At 35.5% G+C, this 27648-nt stretch overlaps 1 protein-coding gene across 7 annotated transcripts in view; it reads right to left on the bottom strand.

Annotated features, from left to right (window-relative positions):
- The window catches only part of si:dkey-172j4.3, a 163097-nt gene that overhangs the window by 24853 nt on the left and 110596 nt on the right, over positions 1-27648 (bottom strand). For all 7 annotated transcript variants that reach the window (XM_009303126.5, XM_073908370.1, XM_073908369.1 and 4 more), the window contains 15 exons: positions 20136-20246; positions 18520-18600; positions 17092-17196; positions 14486-14618; positions 14105-14211; positions 12232-12357; positions 11879-11981; positions 8997-9156; positions 8654-8762; positions 6754-6893; positions 5610-5694; positions 4749-4834; positions 4535-4634; positions 1839-2043; positions 1440-1538 (listed from right to left, as the gene is read on the bottom strand). In XM_009303126.5, the coding sequence (XP_009301401.1) occupies positions 1440-1538; positions 1839-2043; positions 4535-4634; positions 4749-4834; positions 5610-5694; positions 6754-6893; positions 8654-8762; positions 8997-9156; positions 11879-11981; positions 12232-12357; positions 14105-14211; positions 14486-14618; positions 17092-17196; positions 18520-18600; positions 20136-20246 (1750 nt within the window). The remainder of the gene's footprint in view (positions 1-1439; positions 1539-1838; positions 2044-4534; positions 4635-4748; positions 4835-5609; positions 5695-6753; positions 6894-8653; positions 8763-8996; positions 9157-11878; positions 11982-12231; positions 12358-14104; positions 14212-14485; positions 14619-17091; positions 17197-18519; positions 18601-20135; positions 20247-27648) is intronic.

The raw sequence follows: 27648 nt of genomic DNA, 5'->3' as shown, positions 1-27648 counted from the left end.
TGTGAACTCATTTAAATCTCACGACAATAGAAAAGTAACCAGTAATACATTCCATTTATTCATTTTGTGTAAAATCACATTTTTGTGAAACAAAAGAATTACTGATTTTTTTAATAATTTGGATAGACTACTAATTGTTTTTTTTTTATTTTGAAATTTCTAATATATATATATATATATATATATATATATATTTTTTTTTTTTAAATGTGATTTAAGTTAGGGAATATTGCATAAAATTTATGGGAAAATCTTTTTTATGACAAGTTTAAGTGGAAATGCAACAAAAATCAGTTCTTTGTAGCATTTATTTTAGTGCTGCCCTTTATGCGAGCTAATGCAGTGTTCTGCATGTTGATGTAGCTGATATAGTTAATTAACTTGCTCTTTCAAGTGATCCTTGGCCTTTTCTTATTTCATGTCTCTGTGTTTGCACAGACGGCTCTGAGAAACGACCTTTTCAAGACACTGTCTGGCTTACATGATGTAGTTTCCACTTCATTAATCTGCAGTAAAAGGTGGTGTACACCAGGGCATGCAAAAACATTTTTTATATTTGTTGTACTGTAAGATCCTATTTTATACAATTAATTTCAAACGTGCTGTATCGAGAAGGATTTTTAGTCTTCATTTTTTACAGCTTACCTTCAGATTGAAATGAATAATGATTTTTTACTGCGCCGCTTTATTCAGGGCCATTGGTGGGGTGTTTAAATGTTCCAAAAGGCTAACCACGTGTAAAGGTTTGTGTTAAAAATAGCTGTCATATAACATGCCTATACATACAATTCACTGCAGTTCTCATCTGAAATGAACACTAGAGGCAGTATTCATTCATTTTCCTTCGGCTTAGTCTCTACTTCAGTGGTTGTCACAGTGGAATAATCTGCCAGCTATTCCAGCATACAGTATGTCTAAGCGAATGCCCTTCCAGCCACAATACAGTACTGGCAAACACCTATACACACAAACACACACACACTCATCCACTACAGCCTATTTAGGTCATCCAATTCACTTATAGTGCATGTCTTGTCTTTGGACAGGGGGGAAAACCAGAGCATCCGAAGGAAACCCATGCGAACATGGGGAGAACCTGCAACCTTCACAAAGAAATGTCAAATGGCCCAGCCAGGCCTCAAACCAGTGACCTTCTTGCTGTGAGGCGATAGTATTAGCCACTGAGACAACATGCTGCTGACTAGAGGCATTAAAGCACTAAAATATGTCATTCCTTTTCATGCAAATTATGACAATAAGTACAATATTAATTTCACGATTTATATAGAAATTGTGTAAGTTTCACAGCACCTTTGGTAAATAGTTTTTCAATGCCAAAACTGTGTTTGTTTTGCCACAAGCTGTTAGTAAATCCACCCCTAAGGATCTAATTACTAAGCCACATCTATGAATATTCATTAAATGTATCTGTCACTCACGTGTTTCCGCCTCCTTGAGGTCCTCACTGCTGCCTCTTTTGATTGACGAGGTGGAAGACATTCTCTGCACCTGTGTGTGTCTGTTCTGCTCATCCACCACTGACAGAACATAATCAAAAGCAAAAAATTGGGTAAATTGATCAAGCAGCCATTCTGTATTATTCCATTACATCTGGAAGCCAGAGACTTTAAACACACTCAAGATAAATGCAACAGAAAGTAAAGGAGTAAAATGGAATTCATCGAAACCTTTTCATCTCATTCTCTCCGGGCATGTTAATCATTATGAAGTATGCTAGATTTTTTTTCTTCATGCTAATTTAACACAATCTAATCAAGGCCTAAAATCCAATTATGCTGCACTTAAGAAGAACGCACTCGTACACAACGAAGACTGACCTTTTTCTGCTTGATCTATGATTTGTCGGAGTGCTTTCTTCAGGCTGTTGGCCCTCAGCATTAGCTGCTCTCTAGATCTGAAGGGTCTGGACTGATCCGTGTCGCTGTCGTCTGGAGAAATGGACCCGGCTGGCACCAGCTGGGCATTGGCATCTTCACTGAGAGCCTTAACCAACGAGTCCAGCTTCTCATTCAGCATGGCACACTGAGAGAGAGACGCAATTCAAAACTTTTTCTACATTTCTCAGAGTTTATATTGAGAATACCACACAGTTTGACTCCTCACATCATGTCCTAACTACACATGACGTAGCAAGATTTCAGTGACAAGTAAACTGTCTGTCCACACTAAAAATGATACACATTAACACATATTAAACCTCTTTAACATTAAAAGTAAATGCTGAGTGACTGATATTTGTTGGTTAATCACAGTTCAAGCGTGTTGAGGTCAATTTTTATTATGGCAATAAAATGGTATCCAAACTCACACCAGTAGCATTTAACACTGAATAAAGCACCTAATCGGTGTCTAAAGTGATCATTATTATAGTAGTTTATGCTGATATTCAGCCATGATATCGCAGAAATAGACATTTCATGCATTGCTGTAGCGGATGATTTGGACCACTACTCAGTTTAGCATGGAAAAAAATAGCTTTCACTGAGTGTTGCCTCATTAAGCGGATGTGGCTACTGAGAATGCGCGAGTGAATGAATGTGACCACATGCAATGCTGCAGTGTGACGCACTACCATGCAGAATGGTCTAACACAAGAAAGACATGACCAGCAGGGGCAGTTATGTAAGAGTGAACAAACTAAACTGATATACTGTTGCAGCGCATACAAGGAGAAGCTAAAGAATTTAAATAGGATAATCATGATTGTCTCATGAAGTTTGTTTATGATGGTTTGTGTGCTGAAAACTATTTGTTTTAAATGTTGTGGCTCAACTAACAATCATGGTCTAAAAATGTAGCTTTAACTAGACTCAAACTTGAACACTGCTAGGGGTTTGAATGTTATTTCATTAGAAGCATAAAAATACAGTGCTTCCGAAAAAATTCATAGCGCTTCACTTTTTCCACATTTTTTTGTGTTACAGCCTTATTCCAAAATGGATTAAATTCAATTATTTCCTCAGAATCATACACACAATACCCCATAATGACAGATTTTTTTAAATTGTTGCAAAGTTATTAAAAATAAAAAAAAACCTGAAAAATCACATGTACATAAGTATTCACAGCATTTGCCGTGAAGCTCTAAATTGAGCTTAGGTACTGTGAATACTTATGTACATGTGATTTTACAGGTTTTTTTTTAATTTTACAGTTTTTCTCAGTGGCTTTGGTGCATTTCTCACAACACTATTTACATTTGCACAACAGTTAATGCATTTCTCAAAACAATTCGTACAAACTGCCAAACCTAGCTGATAATCCGCAAAAGCGTGTCACTTGCTCAAAATGGATAGCTCATTCCATTGCTCATAAAAGCAAGTATTCATGTTAATGAAAATGTCAGTGTCATCAAGATGAAAAGTCCTGACACCATTGTTAATGAACAAGATAGTCAATTGGCTTTGTCATGTTTTCATTATGACAGTTTACTCTGAACATTTTTTCCAATGCAAAAAAGTCAGATTTTGGTGACACTTCCTGAAAATGCGCAAGACAGCACTATATACTATTTACACAGCTATTTGAAAACTACAGTAGAGTTAGACATCACTGCATTTGGTGAGGTATCTGAGTACAAGACACTGAATATGTATGTTTCACATTTTTACTGCATTTGCTCTTTGCAATTCTCTTTTATTTACAGCATTGTGCTAAAGAATAAATACAACCTTATTTACAACAAACATAAACGTCCTTTGGGTATCTGCGCACAACTGTAAACAATACTGCAGTACATATTGAAACTGAAACTGCAACATGCACAGGTCTGAGTGTAAATCATTCATCAAATTGTTCAACTTAGAAGGCATTTTCAGGAATTTAGGAAAATTTGCTTGACAGATTTTGACAACTAGCTCAACATTTTTGTATGTAATGACTCAAGTAATGAAATGAGGACTATTAGTTTTATTTGGAATGACTATTTAGCATTCTCAAGTTTAATTAATTTTGACTGACATGACATAAGCAAATGATGTTAGAAAACAGCAGAGAACTGTATGAAAGCAATTGATGCATGTCCAAAAGCATTTGCAAATTGTTGGAAGGAATGAGAAACTGCTACTATGATGTGCAATAATGACTAATTGTTTTGAGAAATGCATTAGCTGTTGTGCAAATGTAAATAGTGTTGTGGGAAATGCACCAAAGCCCCTGAGAAAAACTGTAATAAATATGCAACAATTTCAAAAAATCTTTTTTCACATTGTCATTATGGGGTATTGTGAGGAAATAAATAAATTTAATCCATTTTGGAATAAGGCTGTAACATAAAAAAATGTGGAAAACGTGAAGTGCTACCAATACTTTCCACAAGCACTGTAAATACCTCAATAAAAATATAATAAAAAGTATTTCTACGTGAGCAAATGAACTACTGCAACTCTATTTTTTATAATTTTGTTTCAGTTCAGGGTTTTCATTGTATGCCTCTTTATTTTTTTAAATTATCTTTTAGCTTGTCATTTAACAATAGCAATAACTGAAACTTCACATGAGCCTCCAGCTTTACCTTTTTAGCCATGGCATCGGCCTCCTCCTTGTTCTCTGTTGCCCGTTCATAAGCTTTGCCGACCTCAGCCACAAAATCATTAACTGTTCCACATAGAAACCTGTGACAGAAGACAACATTCTTCAGGTTCCAACTTAATATTTATTATAATTTGCATTTCTATACTGTACTGTACTGTTTAATGTTTTCACACACAAACAAACTTGTTACTCACTTGGCAGATGAAATAACGTCACTGTGTTTGTCAGAGTCCAGGATTTTGGTCAAGTGAGTGGCAACAGAATCAGCATATTGTGTAATCTGGATTTCAAAAATGGAGTTAAGTTGTTAACACAGGTTCGTCACTGGAACCGTGCCTCATTTTGTCTCCTTAACCAATCACCTACTCCCTAAAAACTTATTTCCGCCAGACTGGCCCTCTAGCACTGTTCTTCTCGTTCTCTCGAAACCACCCTCCCTCTCTCTATTTCCTCGCTTCCCATTAACAATCCCATAACCCTCTTTAACCTCCTAGGTTGAATCGGGGGGGAATATAATCACAAATATTACAGGGACGGTACTTCCACTCCGAGTCTCTGGGCATCATCGTAGGATGCCCAATAAACCTAACTACATGTTCACTGTTTATCCTCTTACATCCCTTACCCTTCATCCCACTGTTCCCTTATCATCCCCTTCATCCTTACAATAAAGTGTAGCTCAAAGTGTGGCGTGGTTCATGCTGGTGAAACATACGTTAAGGTAAAACATCTCATTTAAACAGTTTACACTCCCATTTATATATGTGTTTGTGTAGTTTTTGAAGGAAGTCTCCTACACTCATCAATTGTGTATATATATATATATATATATATATATATATATATATATATATATATATATATATATATATATATATATACACACATAATTTATGTGATGCTTCTGTCTTTAGAAATCATTTATATTTATATCATATATTTGTAAAAAAAAGTTGTGCATCATAGAATTTTTTACTGCAAGCATCAATGTAATGCAAACATACATATACAGTATAGCATATAGCTTTAGATCAGAAACAACATTTGAAGGTCACCTGTAGAGGGGAATCTGATGGGTCGTCGTCTTTTACGATTGCTGGAGTCTGTTTGGTGGGCACTTCATAGGTCATCACACTCCATCTGTGAACACACACATTTACAAACACAAGTACTGTTTAGATAAGCTTTGGTCAATTGCATCACAAGCAGACAAGGGAGATGCATTCCTGCTTACAAGTGATATTTTAGCCTGTCTCTTTTGTCAACTGTCAAACACTTTTCTTTTTTTTGAAAGGAGGATCTTTGGGTGTGTAAAAATAATTTTTACACCTTTAAAACAAATAACAAGGTCAGATAACAAGCTTTAATTTCCATTTGTAAAGGTGCTATATAGTGAATTGATTTAATATGGTACTATAAATTGCTTCCTAAAATCTAGGTAGGCCTAATTAAAAAAAATCCCCAGAAATGACTTTATATGCTCGTTTATATAATTCAGAAGAATTAGCACTAGGGCGGAAAGCTCAATTTTGTGTATGAAATGGCTGTGAATAATCAGTTGAGGTTAAATTTCCCTTGTCAAAGAGAAAAAAATGTTCATGTTAACTTATACTAAGATATACTGTCTACTAGTTGTAAAAGTACATGGTATAGTTCACAATATACATGTTAAACTAATGTAAGATACATTTAAACATAAATATAATCTGTCTTTCCCATATTCAGCATTCTTAATGAGCCCCAATGAGATTTCTGCGCCTGCTTCCTAATGTTGCCCAGTTCATGACCTGTCAGTCCCGTTTTCAAAGGTATTTTGTTATGACTGGCCTGTTTTTCGGGATTTTTCACTTGCAGGAATTACATGAGTATGAGGAAATTATGGCTTTGGTTTTGAGACTCACGGTGTGTCATTTCCGTGTACTGAAAACATTATTCAGCTATGCCCAGGTATATCCAGATTATCATTCTATGCCACAATTACAAACTCCTTTTGCCTTTAATTGCTACACCGTGAAAGAAATAGTTTAATAGGTTTTTAATTATTTCTGGATGTGTTAAAAAGTATCATCTTAAAATTTTTTAGTGGCATCAACTTGTGATTGGGTCGACAAAAATGCTCCTTAATGCCAGACGTAAACAGGGCCAGAGAGATGTGTTTTTAATGAGAGTCATTCATCATTGTGGCTCAGTATCTCTGACCTGTCCAGCATCTTGGTTGTTGCTCTCTCCAGTTTCTCCAGTATCTGCAGCAGCTGAGCGTCGTCGTCACACAGGCCTCCCCAGCCCAATACACGCGCCAGGTCATTTCCAGTGCCCAGCGGCAGCACACCCAGCTGACACTGTTACAAACACACAAAATAATGAAAATGCCAACCCAGGCTCATTATTGATATGTACCCTTGTATACATTTCAGGAGATCGCAAAATACATCCCAGGAGGTCAGTTTTTTTTGCAGTTTTTTTGCTGTATACGCCTATTCAGTTCTCAAATTTCTCTTGTGAGTGCCATTGAATGATTTTTCTAAACAATGCAACCGTATACATACTATTGCAGTCGTCCTCAACCACTGGGTTGTGGACTGGTACTGGTCTGTGGATCAACTGCTACCGGCCGCACAAGAAATCATAAATTATTTCCGTTTTATGTATTATCCGAGTCTGAAAAGATTTTATTTTGAAAAGTCTATTATTTTGAAAAATTACCGTATTCTCTTACTTATATCTCAGTCACTTGAGTGCCCAAATTTAACATAAAAGCAGCAAAATAGGTAAAAAACAGACATCTTGGAAAGTGGAAGTGGAAAAGGCCCAGGGAAGGACCCGCAAACTGCAAAGGAATAGATCCACAACAAATTTGTCAACAAATCAGGTGAAACCACCATGTTTGTGCAAGAAGATCAACTGCTGGAGAAGTGTAGCTTGGAGGTGTGGCTTGTGCGTGCAAGTGGCCTGATGCGCTCGCGCCTTCCAGACGCACCTTGTTGAATAATTGCCATGAGCGCAGCGTGAGCCACGTGACAAGAACTGACCAATTGACTTCAGCTTGTATGGAATATACACATTTCGGTCGACTAATTATCTCGGACAAACACAAAACACCCAATTTTCTTGAAGTTTTTTCCATATATAAAACTTGTATCAGAGTGATATGTTTTGTCAGCTTGTCATCCTCTGAGAAAACGGTTGATGGGCGCCTAGCAACCTGTGAAATCAGCAGTCTTTTGCAGCTTAACATTTTATCTTTGTTTAAACTATGGAAAGTTTCAGTAGGGGCAGCATGATGGCGCAGTGGGTAGCACAATTGCCTCACAGCAAGAAGGTCGCTGTTTCAAAAACATGTGCCATAGGTGAATTGAGTAAGCTAAATTGTCCTTAGTGTATGTGTGTAAATAAGTGTGTATGGATGTTTCCCAGTGTTGGGTAGCAGCTGGAAGGGCATCCGCTGCGTGAAACATAAGCTGGATAAGTTGATGGTTCATTCTGCTGTGGCCAACCCAGAATAATAAAGGAACTAAGCCGAAAGGAAAATGAAGGAATTAATGTTTCAGTAGGGATAGCGAAAATATCAGTTGCCACATGAGTATTGAGAATATGACCTAACTAATTAACTAAAATTATTTGATCAGTAAAATGATTTTTAAAAATGTTGTTGCTAATGGCACAATATAGTACAGTTGATAAATGATCAATCATTTCTGCTGGTTGAACCACTTTAGATATGTGCTGTTTTGTTGTTACCATGCTTGGATTACTTGCATCAAGATTTAAACTCATAATTGTATATATCAGTTATTAGTTATTAGGCTAAATATCCAGAATTGGTGTATACCTGCCTTTTGGGAGTCTTTGATAAATGCAAAGTACAAAACAACAGCATTCATTTGAAACAGGAAAATTTTGAAATATTATTTTATAAATATCTTCATCATCACTTGATCAATGTATTGCATCACTGCTGAAAAAAATGATAAAAAATGTAATGACTGCACCTAAACCATTTACTGTAGATTTATAAACTCATCAACCAATATTATTCAAAACCGAAGTGTGTTTTCACCATTTGCTTTCATTAAAATGTCAAATCTTTGTTTGTTCTGACCTGTTTGTGCAGGCTGAGTTTGTCCAGTTCAGAAAGAACCCAGCCCACGCTCCCATCTCCACCGCACACCAGGGTACGAAATGTCTCAAACTTCTGGAAGAGACGAAGCCTGCGCACACATACATACAATAAACACATCTATAAAACAACAAATATCATCCAGAGGGCAAATTCCAAACTGTATGCCCAAAACAGACCAGAACACTATTAAAAGTGAAAGTGCTTCATTATTTAGAATGTTAGCAGCTATGAAATAAAATGTTTGACTGTGTTAAAAGGTACTGTGACCCTTTTACTGCCTTTGAAAGTGTTTTAGTATGTGATCAGAGGACGTTGACCTCACCCCAGCTGTGGGCCGCCATTCATGAGGTCAAAGACCTGCGCTGGATTCAGGAGCTGCTTAAACCTGCGCAGGAACTTGACACCCTGGTTGTCTCCACTCTTACTGTTCACCAGCACCAGAAGAGGACTGGAGCAGGATGGACTGGTGGCCTTCCAGAAGCCTGCAGGGAACAGGGGATGATGAAGAAGGATAGTGGAGGGGTTGGAGAGGGAGGAGAGAGAGTGGGAATGAGAGAAGGAGAGGACAGGAGAAGAACTTGGGAGGGATGTCGTTTAGAAATGTAACCAATGTAGCTTGTCACATAACATGCTTAAAACTAGATGAATGAACCAATTGTGCCTTTTTAGAAGAGCTGAGTGAAATTGCATTTAAAATGTTGAATAATAGAATACAGATATATCATTTTATTTTGTTCATATTTGTATATATTTATGTACTGCTGTTCAAGAGTCAGCGATTCAATTGCACCATTAACTAAATAACTGTCCTTATTAATTATTTTGGAAACTGTTACATATATATATTTCAGTATTTGTTGATAAAACAAATCATTTAAAAGTACATCAATTATCTAAACTTGAATTGAATGGTTGTAAATGCAGTGCTTGGCATAATTGAGTACACCCCATTTTGAAAAGGAATGTTTTTATCAATTTCTCAGTGAATATAGGCATGTATGTTGGTGCATTTACACAAAACTAATTTATTAAACAGACATATTTGTCAAAATAATATTTTAGTAATCAAACATATTTAGAAATTGAAAGATAATACAATTAAATTCACGCAAAATATTGCAAAAACATTTTTTACAACCTAAACAAACCCAAAAAAGACTTTTTTTGTTGCTTTTCTTGGTTTTTTCTCTTTACATTTGTATTTAATATTTTTCTATAACATAAATTTGGGTGTAACAGTTTTCAAACCATTATTGTAAGTTATTAAGCTCCAGATTTTGCTTCAGAACTGACTAATCTAATGTATATGCACAAATATAATATTGCATAGCTTCCAATTAAAAACATGAATTTAAAAGAGAGATTTGTGAGGGGTGTACTCATCTATGCTGAGCACTTTATGTACAGTAAGTCTTTATTGTGACTTTTTTAACAATTTAATTTACAATTACTGTAGTAATGTATTAATGGTAACATTGTATTTGTCTGGTTACACAGGATCCACGCATTTATTATAAAAATAGCAATACATTATGCATAATCACATGCAATTAACCCTAAACCTAACCTTCATCCTAACCCTAATCCTAATCCTAACCCTAAAGTACAAACAAAAATATTGTAGAAAATGCATTTTTTTTGTAATTTTCAACTTTCTCAGTGTTTCTTAAACTAAATAACAGGGATGCACCAGATCTTTCGGCCACTGAAAATCATTGACTGATAGGGAATTTCACTTTTCAGCCAAAAGAGAAAAAGGCTGAAAATATAAACTGAAAAAAATGTAGACATATAAAAATATATGTCTAAACTAGCTTTCACACCAGATGCAGAAAATGCTGCCACAAAGGTGGTTTGTTGCCACGCTGACCGAGGTGCAAGAGCAGCAGAGCGCTTAATTGACTAGCGTATGCACATTGTGGTCAAAGTTTAAAACAGCATATTTTTCTGCTCTACGAATACTTTGCTCAAGTATATTTATACTCATTTATGCTCATGGGAAAAGTCTACTTAAACAACATGCTATTATGCTGTTTGTAAATGTAATGTAATGTAATTTCTATAATTGTTCATGCTGTTTGAATTAGTATTTACTGTCAATAAAACGTTCTGCCAATCAAAATTGGCAGAACATAGTGTTTTATAGTGTTTAAAAAATAACTGTTAAAAAAAAAGAAGCTAATTTAGAGTTCAATTTAAAACATCTGCCATATGCCACAGTCATATCACCCTGCAGCCCAAGACCAGTTACACACTGAAGCTAAGCAGGGCTGAGTCTGGTTTGTCAGCCTGATCTCACGAGGAAATGTAAATATTTTACGTTTTGTCAGTTTAGTGACTAATTCGTACAAATTCGTACAAGTTTAGTCGTACCAAAAAGTACGATTTTAAAAAGGAGGTGTGGGTAATGAGCAAATCGTACTAAACTGTACGAATTAGATTGTACAAATTCATGCGAATTAGCCACTAAATCAAAAAGTTACGAACTACCGTGAGTTTGCGTTGGGTTAGTACTTGGATGAGAGACCACATGGAAAAACTAGGTTTGCTGTTGGAAGTAGTGTTAGTAAGGCCAGCTGGTGGCGCTCAATCTGTGGTCTGTGTGAGTTCTAATGCCCCAGTAAAAGTGAAGGGGACACCATATTGTCAGTGAGCGCCGTCTTTGAGATTAGATGTTAAAACTTAGGTCCTGACTCTCTGTGGTCATTAAAAATCCAATGGCACTTCTCGTAAAGAGGTGTCCTGGCCAAATTCCCTTCATTGGGCCTTTACCATCATGGCCTCCCAATCATTCCCCTCCACCGAATTGGCTGTATCATTGTCTCTCCACTCCACCTAAAGCTGGTGTTGTGAAGTGTTGTCCTATGGCTGCCGTCGCATCATCCAAACGGATGCTGTACATTGGTGGTGGTGTGGAGAGAGACCCCTCATGATTGTGAAGCAATGGGTGTATGGCCATACATGATAAATGCACTATATAAATACACACATTACACATCTACTTAATATCATTTAATACAATAATAAATAATTACAAAGCATTTTTGGTTTTACTTGTGCATATACTGTACAGGAGGTTTTGTGCCATTTTGGATCATCCTAACAAAATCTATATTTTTTTTACATACACAAAGGCATATGACAATGCATGTAGGCATTATGGAGACTAAGCTGAGCTGATGCAGTTGCCAGGGCAACCCTTACCGTCAGAGTCGATGCTGTTAAGTGCAGTGGGTGGAATGATGGAGACCTTACACTGACCCAGAGGACAAACCTTCCCCAACTGCTCTTTACAGCTGTTGTGCACCTACACACACAGACAAATGCATCACTGACTACTCATGAACACTCATCAGTCTAACGCACTGGTTGCACAAGGTACACACCTGTACAAGTACCATATGATGTCATAGTCTTTACTGTAAACTCCGGGTGTGTTTATCTGGTTGTTATGGTTACTGAATCTGAAGTGGGTGTGATTGTGTATTATTGTTGGTGTGGGTGAAATGCACTGTATTGTGGGTTGGTTTTACAGTATGGGCAGGAAAGTCACGTACGATGGCTTTGCACCAGAGACACCGCCAGTCCTGTAGTCGCCGGACGCTGCCGCAGTTTCGATCGCACACCACACACTTAGCGCTGACCGGCAGGTTTCCCTCCAACCACTGGTGAGGCATTGACACCTGCACACACAGACACACACATTTAGCTTGAAGGCTGCATTTACACTACAGATCTTGATGGTCAATTCTGATTTTGTGACTGTATCTGGTTTTAAATTTTTTTTGCTAACCTGTTTACATCATCTTTTAAAAGTGACTCGTATCCGACTGTCTGTATTTACACAGCACATGACAGAGGCATAATGACTAGGAAAAACAAGAGCAGGCGCTGACTGACAGCTGATAATAAAAGAGCGCCCTTTTCTGGATTCCTGTATTTAATCTGTTCAAAGGGTTTCATTTTTAAAAAAATATTTTTATTTTACTCTAATTTATGACAGAAAAGTTCTCATTTTGCCATCTTTTTTTTTTTATCTAGGCACTTTGTCTGCGTTTACATTGCATGGTTCAAGTAACTTACTAGCGCAGATTGGATATGGCTCATGTACGTGTAAGCAGGAAAAAATCACATGGATTCTGATTTACTCAGATCAGATTTAGGCCCTGTTCATCTGTGGAAATGTATCTGATATGAATCGGATCTGTGCATTCGTATCTACAGTGTAAGCAGGCAGATCGGATTTTCATCTGTCAATGCGAGTCACGCATCATCAAAAACCATGGCGAATGACGTAAATGCTGACGCTTTCATTTCGGAACAGACTTCAGCAGAGTTGCAAACCTTAAATCTTATACACGAGGATTAAAAAAAGCTTTTATATTGGTGACGTTTGTTCCTTGACAGCTGAAAATCCGATCTACCTGGTTATATTGTAGACACGAGGGTATGGATCCGATTAATATCGGATAGATTTACAAATATGTACAAGGCCTGATTCTGATTTGAGTAAATCGAAATCCATATGATTTTTCCTGCTTACACGTACATTGGCCATATTCAATCTGTGCCACATGGGAGAAAAAAAATCTAAATTGAGTCACTTGAACCATGCAGTGTAACTGCAGCCAAAGGCATAGTTTACCCTAAAAATGATAATTTCCCCATCATTTCCTCACATTTGAAACATTCTTTTTCTGGTTTTGAATTACAGTGCTCAGCATATATAAATACACACCTCACAAATCTTTTTAAAATTCTAAAATTTTAAAATTTTTTTAATAGAAAACTATACAATATTATATTTGTGCATATACATTAGATAAGTCAGTACTGAAGCAAATCTGGAGCTCATCTAACAAAATAACTTACGATAACAATCCAAAAACGAGCACAGCCAAATTTATATGTTAGAAAAATATTAAATACAAATTTAAAAAAAGAGGAAAAATAAAGAGAAGCAAAAAAATGGAAAAGTTTAATTGCAATTTTGTAGGTTGTAATTTATTTGTGCAATATTTAGCTTGAATTTAATTGGATTATCTTTCAATTTCTAAATCTGTTTGGTGACTAAAATATTATTTTAATAAATATATTTGTTTAATAAATCTATTTTGTTTAAATGCACCAAAATACATTGCCTATATTTACTGGGAAACGGATACAAATACTCATTTAAAAATGAGGTGTACTCAAGTATGCTGAGCACTGTGTGTTGGAAGCCAGCAGTCACTAACATCCATAGTAGGAACAGAATATATTATGGACGTCAATGGCTGCTGCTTTACAACATTTTTCGAAACATCCTCCTTTGCGTTTAACAGAAGAAAGAAGCTTGGAACAAGGGAGAGCAAATGCTGACTGAATATTAAGATATTAGATGAACTATCCCTTTAAGAGAACAAATCACTTGAAAAAAAAATCACTTACTCCATCCTCATCCTCGATGATGTCATTTCCTATAGATGCCAGAGTTGTCCATTTACAGGTATTGGTGGATCGTACGGCACAGCGCTTGTGGGCTTTGAACTTACACACTAACACACACAAACAGGGAGATGGGATGAAATGAAACAGATCATCAGCAGAAAGTGATGACAGGCTGAGGGCAATGTTCCTATTCATGACTCATTGATTACGCTCTAAACAAACAACGTCATTGTTCGTTCTAGGAGCAGAATAAACATCTCATGTAAGAAAAAATTGCACCCAAGGGAAAAATTCAAACACTGTTCATAAAGAGAGGAAAAACAAAGACAGAAAATGCAGAAACATGAGATGGTGTTGTTGTGAAGCTGTGTTGATGTTTACCTTCACAGGAGAGACCATGAGAGGTAACACCCGGCAGAGCCTCTCGACACACGTTGCAGAAAGTGGGCCGGGCATGAGAGCAGGCGTACCAGTTATGCATCCCGGAGAAGTGCTCCATGTTGAACTGACTGGCCTGGAATCAGACAAATCGTGTCAGCATCAGTGTGCTATAAATATTCAACCCACTAATGAGATCTAGGCCAGTAGCTGTCAACTAGAGTTCCTCTGTGAACTTCCAATGGGACCTCAAGATGGCTTATAGGCCACATAAAAGCCAAAGCTAAACGCTGTTGCTAAGTTTGGTTCAGTTAAGCTGTAGTGGTTAATTCTGTTCTGTATACAGTAATATACGGGAGTGACAACTTCCTTCAGCTAATCCAGAATTCAGGGATGCAGGTTGTGTAAACTGCAGGTAGCACAGGCAGTGGTGAATTGAAATGTGTAAAATCTATGCCATGTGTAAGAAACCAAACTGAACAAGTAGTTGTTAATGACATACTTAAACACATGTAAGATGTGACTCAATTCTGTGCATAAAATCACAGGAATGAACTGAAATACACAATTATACAAGCTTCGTCTAAATGTTTCATTTTTCAATCATCATGAAAACACAATTTGTTTCTCTTTTTGTTCAAAATATATCTTACCCACAGTCCGGATGAATGAAAAAGCTAAACTAAATCTTGCTTCTTTTGATATATTGACCATTTATATTTTTGCTAGAACTATTTATTGTGGGGACCATGAAAGTATTTTGAATGTGATAATGAATGCTTGTGCTGGCTGACATTTATATTTCTTCGTTTAGCAGGCAGCTGAAAGGAAAAACTTCAAATAACCAGAATTAGCGTTTTATTTATTGATATTTTGATATATATATGTCACAGTATGTCAGATAATATTTTTTCTTCTGGAGAAAGTCTTAGTTGTTCTATTTCGGTTAGAATAAAAGCAGTTTTCAATTGTTAACAAATTATTTTAAGGTCAAAATTATTACCCCCTTAATTTTTTTCGATAGTCTGCACAGAAAACCATAAATTACCCTAACCTGCCTAGTTAACCTAATTAACCTAGTTAAGCCTTTAAATGTCACTTTAAGCTGTATAGAAGTGTCTTGAAAAATATCTAGTCAAATATTATTTATTGTCATCATGGCGAAGATAAAATAAATCAGTTATTAGAAATGAGTTATAAAAACTATTGTGTTTAGAAATGTGCTGAAAAAAATCTTCTCTCTGTTAAACAGAAATTGGGGTAAAAAATAGACAGGGGGGCTAATAATGCTGACTCCAACTGTACATATTTATTAAAGAAACGTTTGTAATAAAGTGTCTGGTGCATATGAAGATGAATGGATAGTCTCTCTACAGGTGGTTTAAAAGAACATAAATAAAATCTTATATAATAATAAAAATTTAGAAAATAAAGACTGTCTAATGTCCCGGGGCCAGTTTAACCTGCCTGCGACCTTTTGTCGATTGCATGCAAATATAGTCTTGGGGTGCTTTCACACCTAGACGTTTGTTTTGGAAGCCGTCTTGTTTACCCAGCTAGCACGATTTGTTTGGCGTATGTGAATCCAGCTATCGCGCTCGGATCCGCGCCAAATCAATTGGTCCGAGATTGTCCTAATGAGGTGGTCTCGGCTCGATTGAATGGAACTCTGGAGTGGATAGATTGTAGTGAGAAAGCAAAACAATTCCACAAATTAATAAAACAGGCTATATCACAGTGTTTTATGGTTGTGTAATAGCCATATACGGTTAAATGAAGAGACAATTATGAGTAAGGCGGGATTTCATTCCTGGAAGCCTTTTGCATTTCATGTCGAATACGAAAGTGAAAGCATGCTAAAATATTACTGAGTGTGTCTTTTTCTGTCAGCAGAATTGACCGAAATTACTATCTGATCATTTTTTCCATATTTTAATCGTATAATATATTTTGTATTAGGCCTATTGTTTTGTTCATTTCAGCACAGACGCCATGAAAGAAAGATCAGCATTGATCTGCTTCATGATCTGTTATTTCTCTCTTTATTTTAAGCCTATAATCCATATATCTAGCAAATGTTTTTAATATACTAATTAATTCAACAGATGGATTTTGACAAAACTTGACAACTGCAATGAGGCTATGTATGAGAATATGTGACTAAGAAATAGCTATAAAGTTCTTTTCTTTTGGTGGGGCCAGTGAGAATTTTGGCAAGGCAGGAAAAAGTCTGAACCACTGGCCTAATCGGGTCAGTAGAAAAAACGCTTAGTGTTGAACCCTGTTAGATAATTCATATTATGAATAATTCTAAGGAGATTTTATTACTATAAATACATTTGTCGAGCTCTGAAATATTTTATCAAGTAGAAATTGTGCGTAGTTGGGGTGACTCACACAGAGTGACTCATTTACATCAATATCACCTAATCCAACTACAATTGCAGCAATAACTCCTGTGGCTTTCATTTATTGATCACTTCACATAGATTAAGCGAAATCCATGTGATTGAACATCAGACAGTATAATGCGCAGCCATTACAAGCATCAAAGCACGGTTGCTGAACCTTTGAATGATTTTCCAAAGGTGAAAAGTGAAGGTTCAGACCTCGTATGTTTCCCATTTCTGTACAGACTTCAAAGCACTGATCCAGTCTTCCATCTCCTTCCTGCTCTCCGCACACAACATCAGCTTACGGAATGGAGTGATGACCTGGGAGAGGACAAAGGATAGAAAATACGTCATAGTAGGTATTTGTAAACAAGGAATGAATGAGACAGAAATCACTGTGAACAAACTAATTACACGGTTCCCACTCAAAGAAAATGTCAAATTCCTGGATTTTCACTGATTAAAAAGCTGAATTTCTATGACCTATGAGCACTGAGAAGACAAAAGTGAAAATACAGTATTTCTATACTCGTGTGTTGTCACATCACATCTGTTTAGGAAACAATGCTAAAGCCCAAAACAAAGATGAAACGGAAGTAAGATTAAACTTCTTAGCTTTCACCTACTGAAGTAGGTGGGCGAGTCTGTGACCAGCGCCCCCTGGATGCAGGACCAGATGGCTGCCCGCCCTCACCGGACTTTATCCATATCCCCTGTTCCCATCCCCTGTTGCAATGTTATGTCTATGTCTATGTGTTTATGTACTTGACTGGTGGGGCTTTTTTTATCCCTGATCTCACACTGCCCTAATTCAAGAGCAATGAGAGAGAGAGTTTTTTTTCGCTTCTCTCTCCCCAAGTATTTATTTCCTCTTTCTAAATGCTACCTCTCTTTGACCTGTCTTCCCCTGAAATGTGATGTTTGTGTAGGGTTGGCGAGTCCAATTTCACTAACATCGAAGTATGTGACAAATACAGGCTTGATTGATTGTTTGATTGATTGATAAACTTAAAAGAAACAATTGTAACTATGATAAAAAAAAATTGTTAAATTGAAAGTAACATTTAAAATGAATAAAAAAAAATACCTGACATTACATGACCAGGACAAAAAAAAACAAAGTATATATAAAATTCCCTGACTTTAATTTTTGGAATAGACCTTGTAAAATTCCATGATATTACAGAAATTGCAAGACCTATAAGAACCCTGTAATTAATAATTGGGATTTAAAATTGTCAAAAACGGTTCTCTATAAAGCCTCGTTCACACTATGAGCGACTCGCAGTGGCACATCGATAAGCGACTGTGCATTTTAACAGAGTGAGCTACTTCCAGCAACCTCCGTCTACATGAGTGACAGCGACCGCTGAAGATAAGGTGGGCATGTCGAGTGATGCGACAAAGTTGAGAATCCTTCAACTTTATGCAAACGAAGAGCTACTTTCTTAAACGACAGCCAAAAAGAGCACCAGTAGAGCTCACGTGATCCTCTCTCAGCTCACTCAGAGGCCGGTTGTATCCTTTGTGCTGTAGTTCTACACAGACCTGCTATTGCAGTAGGTGCCACTCTGCGACAGGCAGCTACTAAGTCACTGCTAGTGTGAATGAGGCATTAAACCATTAAACAGTGGTATTGCTTACTGTAAAACTGTTGTTGATGTTCTTGGTGCTGGTCTCGGCCACACTGGCATCTGACAGGTCCACCTCATCAAATATGAGAGACTGCAACAAGACAACAGCATGTTTCTATGCCTAACAAACATTGAAACAAACACTTTGAGGCAGGGTTGCCAACTTAGCGATTTTGTTGCTAGATTTAGCACCTTTTTATACAACCCTAGCAACAAATGTAGCCATTTTTAACATTTATTTGGCTACTTTTAGCAACTGTTAAAAAGTCATTCAAATCAAAATAGCAGTAGTGACTACAGGCTTGACTCAGTAGAGTTCGGCTACATAAGGTTTAAATAGCTGGGAACAACCGGTTTCTGTACAACCAGAGAGACTAAAACGCATGGTTACGCTTTATTTTGATGGTCCGTTTGTTAAGTTTAAGTTACATTGCATCGTCATGCCAACTAATTCTCATTAGATTATCAGTAGACTGTTTGGTTGGGGTTAGGGTTTGTGTATGTAAGTTGACATCTACTGTATACCTGCACTGTAAAAAATAATTCTGTGGCCTTTTAGATTTTATTAGAATTTAATATGTACACTTTATTTAATAAAATTCATTTTCTGTTTTAGGAAATTTAATTACTTCAAAATGTCTGCAATAAAATCTAATAAATTTTATTATAAGAATTAAGCTATTACTTTTGAATAATTAAAAAAAGAGAAAATATTAATTGAATCCAACGTGACCAAAATGAGCATTTTCAAATTCACAATCATTTTCTGTTACAACAATCAATAATTTAAACAATAACTTTGGTTAAAATTAGCTATTTTTTAAGTGCTGCTTGCAGTTACTCATTTTAAATGACTAATTTTAAATAAGCCAGTTTAATTAATTGTTACTTAATCCACATTTTTTAAATTTAATTAACAATATTGCTTGTAATCTTTTACCTCAGTTTTATTGAGTAGATATAGGGTATTATTTTTTTACAGTATGCAAAGTTTCTTATAGTCAGTTAAATGTCTGTTGAAGGAGCAATATCAACAGACATTAAGCAGACAATCTACTAATACTCAAGTGGACCATACAAATAAAGTGTTACCAAACGCATTTCTAGGACCCTGTTGTTCCTGATACATCCAGTAGGGGATGGTTGGGTTTTAGCACTAGCTATGGGGTGGGTTTTATAATAAGGGGTTCTAGAAATATAATCCTGAAACTGCAGTCTCTCCGGTTGTACAGGAACACCAGCGTTATTTGTTGGCAGTAGCACACGTCACATTTTTTGGTGAAATAACAATAACCAAACATTTTTTTGGTATAACTGTTGATTTGTTGATACCTTGTTAACATGTATAATTGTTGTTCATTTATGTAACATTAACCAATACAGTGATTTAACTGAACATATTTCAAATAATGTTTGTGCTGAGATGGCCAGTCAGCTTGAGAAATCTCATTCATTATAGTTTATATTACATAAAAATAGTTTGGAGTATGACGTCATCACGCAATGATGTTCTGGTGTCATTTAGCAACACATTGTTCCTCCTTTAGCAACTTCCTCTGAAAATGAGTTGGCAACAGTGCCTGGAGGTTCAATATACTCCACAGGAACAGAGACTCCAGAATTTACCTTTGAATCTTTGGCATAATAAAGTGTCCTTCCACGCAGTTTGAAATACCTCCTCTTCCACCTCTGAAAAGAGCTGGTCTGTTTGAGCAGAAGACCCTCCTTCACACTCTTCTACAAAACAAAAGCAGAGAAATGGAAAAGGTGAAAATCCAATGTTGAAGGCAAATAATTTGTAAACACGATTTGAATTAATACGTTTTTATAATAGTGTTCATGTGTCACTGTCAAACAAGTATCCCCACCGCCACATTTTTCATATCGAAACATTTTTATGTCAAGCTAGAATGGGCTATTTTAAGAAACTGCTTCACAGCTGGGTGGATTTACTGGGGTCCATAAATTGCTTCTATTGCATGGGCATGAAATTCAGTCTCCTGCTTGTTAAAGTCAAACATAATAAGAAATGAACACACAAACCCCCGAGGCTCCAATTTTACATGAACAATCCTGCAGTTCGATAACAGCGGCTTATCACCAGACCCACATGGAATCGGCCACATTTTCAGTTTGTTTTTTTAAATATGATAAATATGTTGAACAGAGTTACCATGTTGGTGAAAGCATAAAATTATGTGTCTATATGGGACATGTTTCATCCATAAATGCAAATGTATGTACCCCCCTGAGGTCATTCAAATTCCTCAGCTGGTGCGAAATAAAGGTTTTGCAGGAAAACATTTCAGTATTTTTCACCATCTAGTGCAGGTTAACAGGGGTCAACATAAAACTTTTTGATGATCCAAAATACATATTTAGGCAGCACCATTAAGTAACCTTTTTTATTTTTTATTTTTTATATTCTGTAGATCAGGGTGACATTTATTAAATGTAAAAAATAAAAAAGTTTAATTGTTTAATACTAATTTATGAATTATTTATTTATTACTTGTGATTTTAAGACCATTACCATTAATAATAACAATAATAATAATAATAATAATAATAATAAAAACTATTATTATTATTATTAATAATAATCTTAGAGTTATTTTTAAAGGATCACATGACTCTGAAGACTGGAGTAATGAAGCTGAAAATTCATCATTAAAAATCACTGGAATAAATTATTAAATTAAATTACAAACAATTTTTGAACAGTTATTTTATAATGGAATAACATTTCACAATTTTACAACTTGTACGGTATTTTTGATGCAAAATATGTAGCAGAAGAAGCTTCTTTTAAAACATTTAAAAATCATACTGACCCAAAACTTTTGACCGGTAGTGTAGTAATCTACATGACCCCAGCCAACAATTGGTTGTCATTTAGAAAAATTCGGTTATCAGGTGGATATAATTTAGGAAGGTTATTACTTAAAGTTAGATTTTTAAAAAAAAATGTAAATAGATTTGATCAAAAATTATTATTTTAACTACAAATGCAATAGTCATCTTGAAGACCTTTTGTATTCATGCTGGGAATGAAGCATCCAACACTCCTGTCAGATGATTTAGAAGTTAGCATGGAAACATTTGTAATGTAGTTTTGGCAAAAAAAAAAAAAAAAAAAAACGAAAATACAAATTAAAAATGAGACTTGATACAGAATCTACATATTGTTGCTTTTCTCAAGATTTGAATTGCTTCTATTATCCTCATTTAAAAGTTGCTTTGAAAAAAAAAAAACATTTGTATAACTGTAAATTGCCCTTACATGATCAAAAAAAGGTCTATAATGAGCCTTATATGACTTGCATTGGATGAAAGACTCTGAAAAATCATGTTTTCCTTGTGCATCTTAATTCTCTTCAGCTAAAAAAAAGACCATTATATACATATCACCTGAGGTAAGTAAATAATCAGAACATTTTAATTTCTGGGTGGACTATTCCTTTGTACAAACATGTATGGGTGGGGAATATCCAGAGACTTGTGAACGATGACAAAACCTGACAAAAGTCTTGTCGTTGATCCCAGTTGTAAAAACAACAAATAATAACTTGACTTCTAGTTGATCATTTGTAAAAGTGGCAAAAGGTTGATTTTTTAGATGAATCATCTGTTGAACTGCATCCCAATCAACACAAATACTGCAGAAGACCTACTGGAATCCACATGGCCCCATGATTCTCACAAAAATCAGTCAAGTTTGGGGGACAGCATGGTTTGGGTTACATTCTGGGGGCGTGCAAGAGATCTGCAGAGTGGATGGCAACATCAACAGCCTGAGGTATCAAGACATTTGTGCTACCCATCACATTACAAACCACAGAAGAGGGCAAATTTTTCAGCAAGATAGCGTTCCTTCTCATACCTTAGCCTTCACATCAAAGTTCTTGAAAGCAAAGAAGTTCAAGTTGCGGAAGAATTAGTCAGCCCAGTCACCAGTATGAATATTATTGAGCATGTCTGGGGTAAGATGGAGGCATTGAAGATGAATCCAGATAATCTTGATGAATTCCAGGAGTCCTGCAAGAAGGCTTTCTTTGCCATTCCAGATGACTTTATAAATAAGTTATTTGAGTCATTACAGAAATGTATGAATGCAGTCCTCTGAGCTCATGGGAGTCATACACAATATGCATTCTTTTCCCACTGTTCCATGACTTATTGTTCTATACCGAACATTATTTCTGTTAAATGACAATACTTTTGTCTAAGAAAAGTCAAGTCTTACTGTCATAATTAAATAATTAAAAACTAAGGCATGATGATTTTTTATTTGGTAAAATAAGTGTAATCTAAAGGCTTTTGCCTTTAATATAAGCCGCATATACCAAAGGATCAACTTGAAGTCAAGTTATTATTGGTTGTTTCAAAAACTGGGAAAGGCAACAAGACTTTTGTCAGGTAGTTTACAGTATAAACCATCATTACTTTAGGGGGATAAGGACTTAAAAGCATAAAAACATTATATTAGTCACAAGTTTCACTATAACAATATAGTCAAAAACAGTTTAATTTCTTTCCAACTCTTTCCTCTTCCATATCTATTTATAGGTTATAGTTTATAACAAGTATACAGTAGTAAAACCTGACATTCCTGACTCAAAAGTCTACACGGAGGAACTGTCATAAATATCCATAAAGTTGACTGCAGACCTCTAAAACTTGGTCAGGTTATCAATTCATCTTTAACTTTCATCATAAACCTTGATTCCTCAATCTGGTCCTGAAGGGCATAGAAGCTATAAAGCAATTTTGAATGAACAAATACTGCTGTAGATTGTGGCACATACACTTTACAGTTGAATTACAATGGAGTCTGTCCTTGTCTAAACATGCAGGGCACATTGTGTGCCCTCTGATGACGTTGGCTGTGGATTTCATGAGTGAATCGTGGCAGCACGTTGCAAGCAGCGAGGCAGGCTGATAGGACAGAAACAACATCATATCTGTCTCTCATGGGTCCAACGCTCTTAAAACAAGACAAGTGAGAGTGTTGTTGCTAATCATGCAGGAAATCAAAGTGACTGACCTGGCCAGGCAATCTGCCAAAAGACATGACGCACACATCTAGGCAGTGACTTCACAAACACACACTGAGATACAGAGATATAGACTGAGCAGAAGTCTGGTGAGAAAGTGCTATATTCAAATTAAAAGTCAAAGCCTGTTTCTATTTTTACCCAACCCTGAACTGACAATAATGCATTGAAAAGACTACCCTGAAATGTTTCATCCTTTGCAGAAAAACAACATGCAGTTCCCATGTACAATCACACATTAAAATCCCATTTGGACCTTGTGAAACATTTGTAAAACACAGTTGAAAAACAAAAGGAAAACAACTTTTGATTTCTGGAACATTTGCTTGTAACACGTTTCTACATTTGTTCACATGTGGTCACGTGGGTTTCATATGAACAACATATTTGCGTTCACATGTGTTCTGCATGCTTTATTTGATTAGACATGTGAAGCTCTTGTGGTTTTCTGTAAGGTATACTATAGACAGGTTTAAATATTTTTTCGGCAGACATAAAACTTTTTATTGACTTTTTAAGACATTTTAAGACCATTACTTATAAGTAACTTACTTATATATAGGAAATATATAGAATATATATTTATTTATATTTCCTATATATATATATATATAGGAAAACAGCCAATTTTATATATGTCAAATATATTAAAAACCTATATCAAAACCTATATTAAAAACATATGGTTCATATAGGTTCTTTCCGTGTGGTTATTTGCCATAATTATTTGCCATAATTAATTTCCATAACATGCCAATTACATGCAATACCAATTTCAAGTGTTTGCAAAACTGTACATACATTTTTTTTGTTAGTTCTTAGTTATTTTCTTGATAATAGAAAAATGAACTAGGCATCATGTATAACCAACCAGTTGCCAAAGTGAGATATACGCTATATGGGAGACATATCTTGTATATACATATAGGACTTATATGTGGATATAAAAAAGCAATACATATGACCTATATGGCCTGTATATGCACATATATGCACCTCAATTTTGTCTATATGTGGCATATATATGCATACAGTTGAAATCAGAATTATTAGCTGCCCTGAATTATTAGCCACCTGTTTATTTTTTCCACAATTTCTGTTTAACGAAGAGAAGATTTTGTCAACACATTTCTAAACATAATAGTTTTAATAACTCATTTCTAATAACAAATAAGACTTTCTCCAGAAGTAAAAAAATTATCAGACATACTGTGAAAATGTCCTTGCTTTGTTAAACATCATTTAAGAAATATTTTGTTAAAGAAAATTCAAAGAGGGGCTAATAAATCTGACTTCAACTGTATATGCAGCATATATTGTCATATATGTGCATATATACTACATATAGGTTTCATATATGCGCGTATATCCTCATATAGGTTCTTTCCATTTGGGCATACAGGGCTAAACGCTAAGGAGTTTTTTCATTGGGCCACAATTTGTTTGTTTAGAATTTAATACATTTAATAATACAATCATGATTGAATAATACCAGATTTAAACATTTTAGGTAATACTTAGCAAAATATTTTAAATATTGTGACAAAACTTTTTTCAACATAAACTTTATTTAAGATAAAAAGAAAATCTTTTAAAGTTTGAAAAACTATAATAAACTAAACATATACACAACAGTCTGTCGAGGTCAGTGTTCTCAGCAGTACATGGAGATCTTTTAAACAAATGTTATTGTAAGGAAAATAATTAAACAATTATGGCAAATGATTTTTTAAACAAAAAGTTAAAAGTTTTTAGGATGGATTGTTGGTGATTGGATTGCTGGCCTGATTGGGTAGCTATACATGAATAAAAGAAATTTAATACCTGTTTAAAAAAGATTTAGGACATACAACACAATATGTCCTTAGATTTAAGACTTTTTAAGGTCTAAAAGACATTAAGACATTTTAAGACTTTTTAAGAGCCCTCAGCACCCTGTATAGGAATGTATTATTTATTCTTAAAAAAATTAACATTTTGAACATTTACTGTTAACCTGAGAGTGCAGTACATTTGCATTCAGTATTTGCTTGCACTATTTTTTATAGCACCTCAATCATAAATTCTTTTCTTAGTGGAGCAATTGTGAAATTCGAGCTACATAAAGTGACAAAGATTGCATGAATGACATGAATTAAACTTTTAAATTCATAATAATCTGCTTGCTCACACATAAGGGAAAAAAACCTCGGATTTGAGTCACAATCCTCTTCAATGTCAGGGTAACCTCTGAGTCAGTTTTGCAGGTGTTTATATTCTCCACATCTCCTTCAACAGGTGTCTCATTTTCTCCACTGACTCCCAGCAGAGCTCATAAATGTGTGTGTGTGGGGGGCTCAATTGTCCCCCAAAGTCAGCTTAATCCTGAAAAACCTCCCACTGAGCACAAATGGGGTTATTTTAAACAGCAAAAATAAATAGATTTAATAATATTTTACTAGAGAAGTGGGTTTGGTTTTGACTAGTAATTATATTTAGATAAAAACAAAAATCCAGGAGTCTATAGAATACTCTCGTATAAGCCTGAAGCATACTGTATGTGTGGGTTTTGCTACTTTTTGTGAAAATAAACTTTTTCCATCAAGGACATTAATTACAAAATGCAAAATAAAGAGCTCATTAAAGGCACTGCAGTAAATATAGCTTTAATTACATTTTTAAAATGCAATGTTTTTATAACAGTTAGGTTTGTGAGTACAAGTTTGGTTAGCAAAGGTATGGAAGAAAATGTGATTAGCCTAAAAAACAAAAAGTGAGGTATTGAAGTAATACAGCTAAACAAAGAAGTATGTATGAGTGTGTGTTAGGTTAGGTGTGTGAGTCTAGACATCTGCCAGTGAAGCTTCCCTGAACACAGAGACAAACATCAGATCCAGACATCACTCACCCTGTCCATCTTTGATCTGTCATAGTGTACAACACACACACACACACACACACACACACACACACACACACACACACACACACACACACACACACACACAGAGAGAGAGAGAGAGAGAGAGAGAGAGAGAGAGAGAGAGAGAGAGAGAGAGAGAGAGAGAGAGAAAGAGAGAGAGAGAGAGAGAGAGAGAGAGAGAGAAAGAGAGAGAGAGAGAGAGAGAGAGAGAGAGAGAGAAAGAGTGATGTCAGATGGTGACTCAGAGGAACTTTAAGGACAGACATCTTCACACAATGATTGCTATTTTTGTTTAATCTCTACCTCTTCCTCTCCTAATCCCTCTCTCTTTCTCTCTTTCTCTTTAGTTCATCTTAAATCCTCAGCTTCTGCATTCACACTGCTTTTCTCTTTCTCCTTTTTCTTGCGTCATTCTGGCTCTCCCTGTCCATCCCCTTCTCTGTTTTTTATCATTGTCACCATCTTTCTAATCTGAGGGGCACAGTGCCTCTGCAATACCCCACATACAGCTGAAACCATAAATCCCATGATTCTTTTCAGAAACTCAGAGTAGCTATTCAACTTGGAGAGAGCTATTCAACTGAACATTCCCATTGATTGGCTTGTACTTGAAGCATTTTTTGAGTCAATTGCCTGAATAATTTTGGATTTTTCATTAGCTGTAGTTTTTATTTTGACTTTTTGTTTTCAAATTCAGTTAGTTTTAATTAGTTTTTAGAGGCAGATTTACTAGCTTTTATTAGTTTCTATGTTTTTTAAATTTCTAAGTTTCAGTTTAGTTTTTATTAGTTTCAGTGTTAGTTTTAGTTTTTTGTACATAAGGATATTTGTTAGGTGTTATATTCAAAATCATCAGGATAAATATTGTATAATAAAAACTAAAACAAAGATTTTTTAAAACATGAATTCAGAGGACACATGACCACTACCCTCATCTACCCATCCTCAAATTGAAATACAACAGCCCACAAAATAGCAGCCCTAAGTAAAACATGTGTGCAAGGCTGCTTCTAAGGTTAGATACACAGTAGTGATGGGAAGTTCAGATCTTTAACTTAAAACAGATCTTTTGTGACAATCCTCCCATGTCTGGACTCAAAATACCAAAAATATATGGTCAGCAATCCTAATTTTAGTCAGTTAAAACATCAGATCTGAAAAGTTTATTACATTTACGTTT

This window comes from Danio rerio, chromosome 7 (genome assembly GCF_049306965.1).
Source record: "Danio rerio strain Tuebingen ecotype United States chromosome 7, GRCz12tu, whole genome shotgun sequence".
Lineage (NCBI taxonomy): Eukaryota > Metazoa > Chordata > Actinopteri > Cypriniformes > Danionidae > Danio > Danio rerio.
The sequence above is the reverse complement of the archived record's forward strand: the minus strand, read 5'-3'. Positions and strand labels throughout refer to the sequence as shown.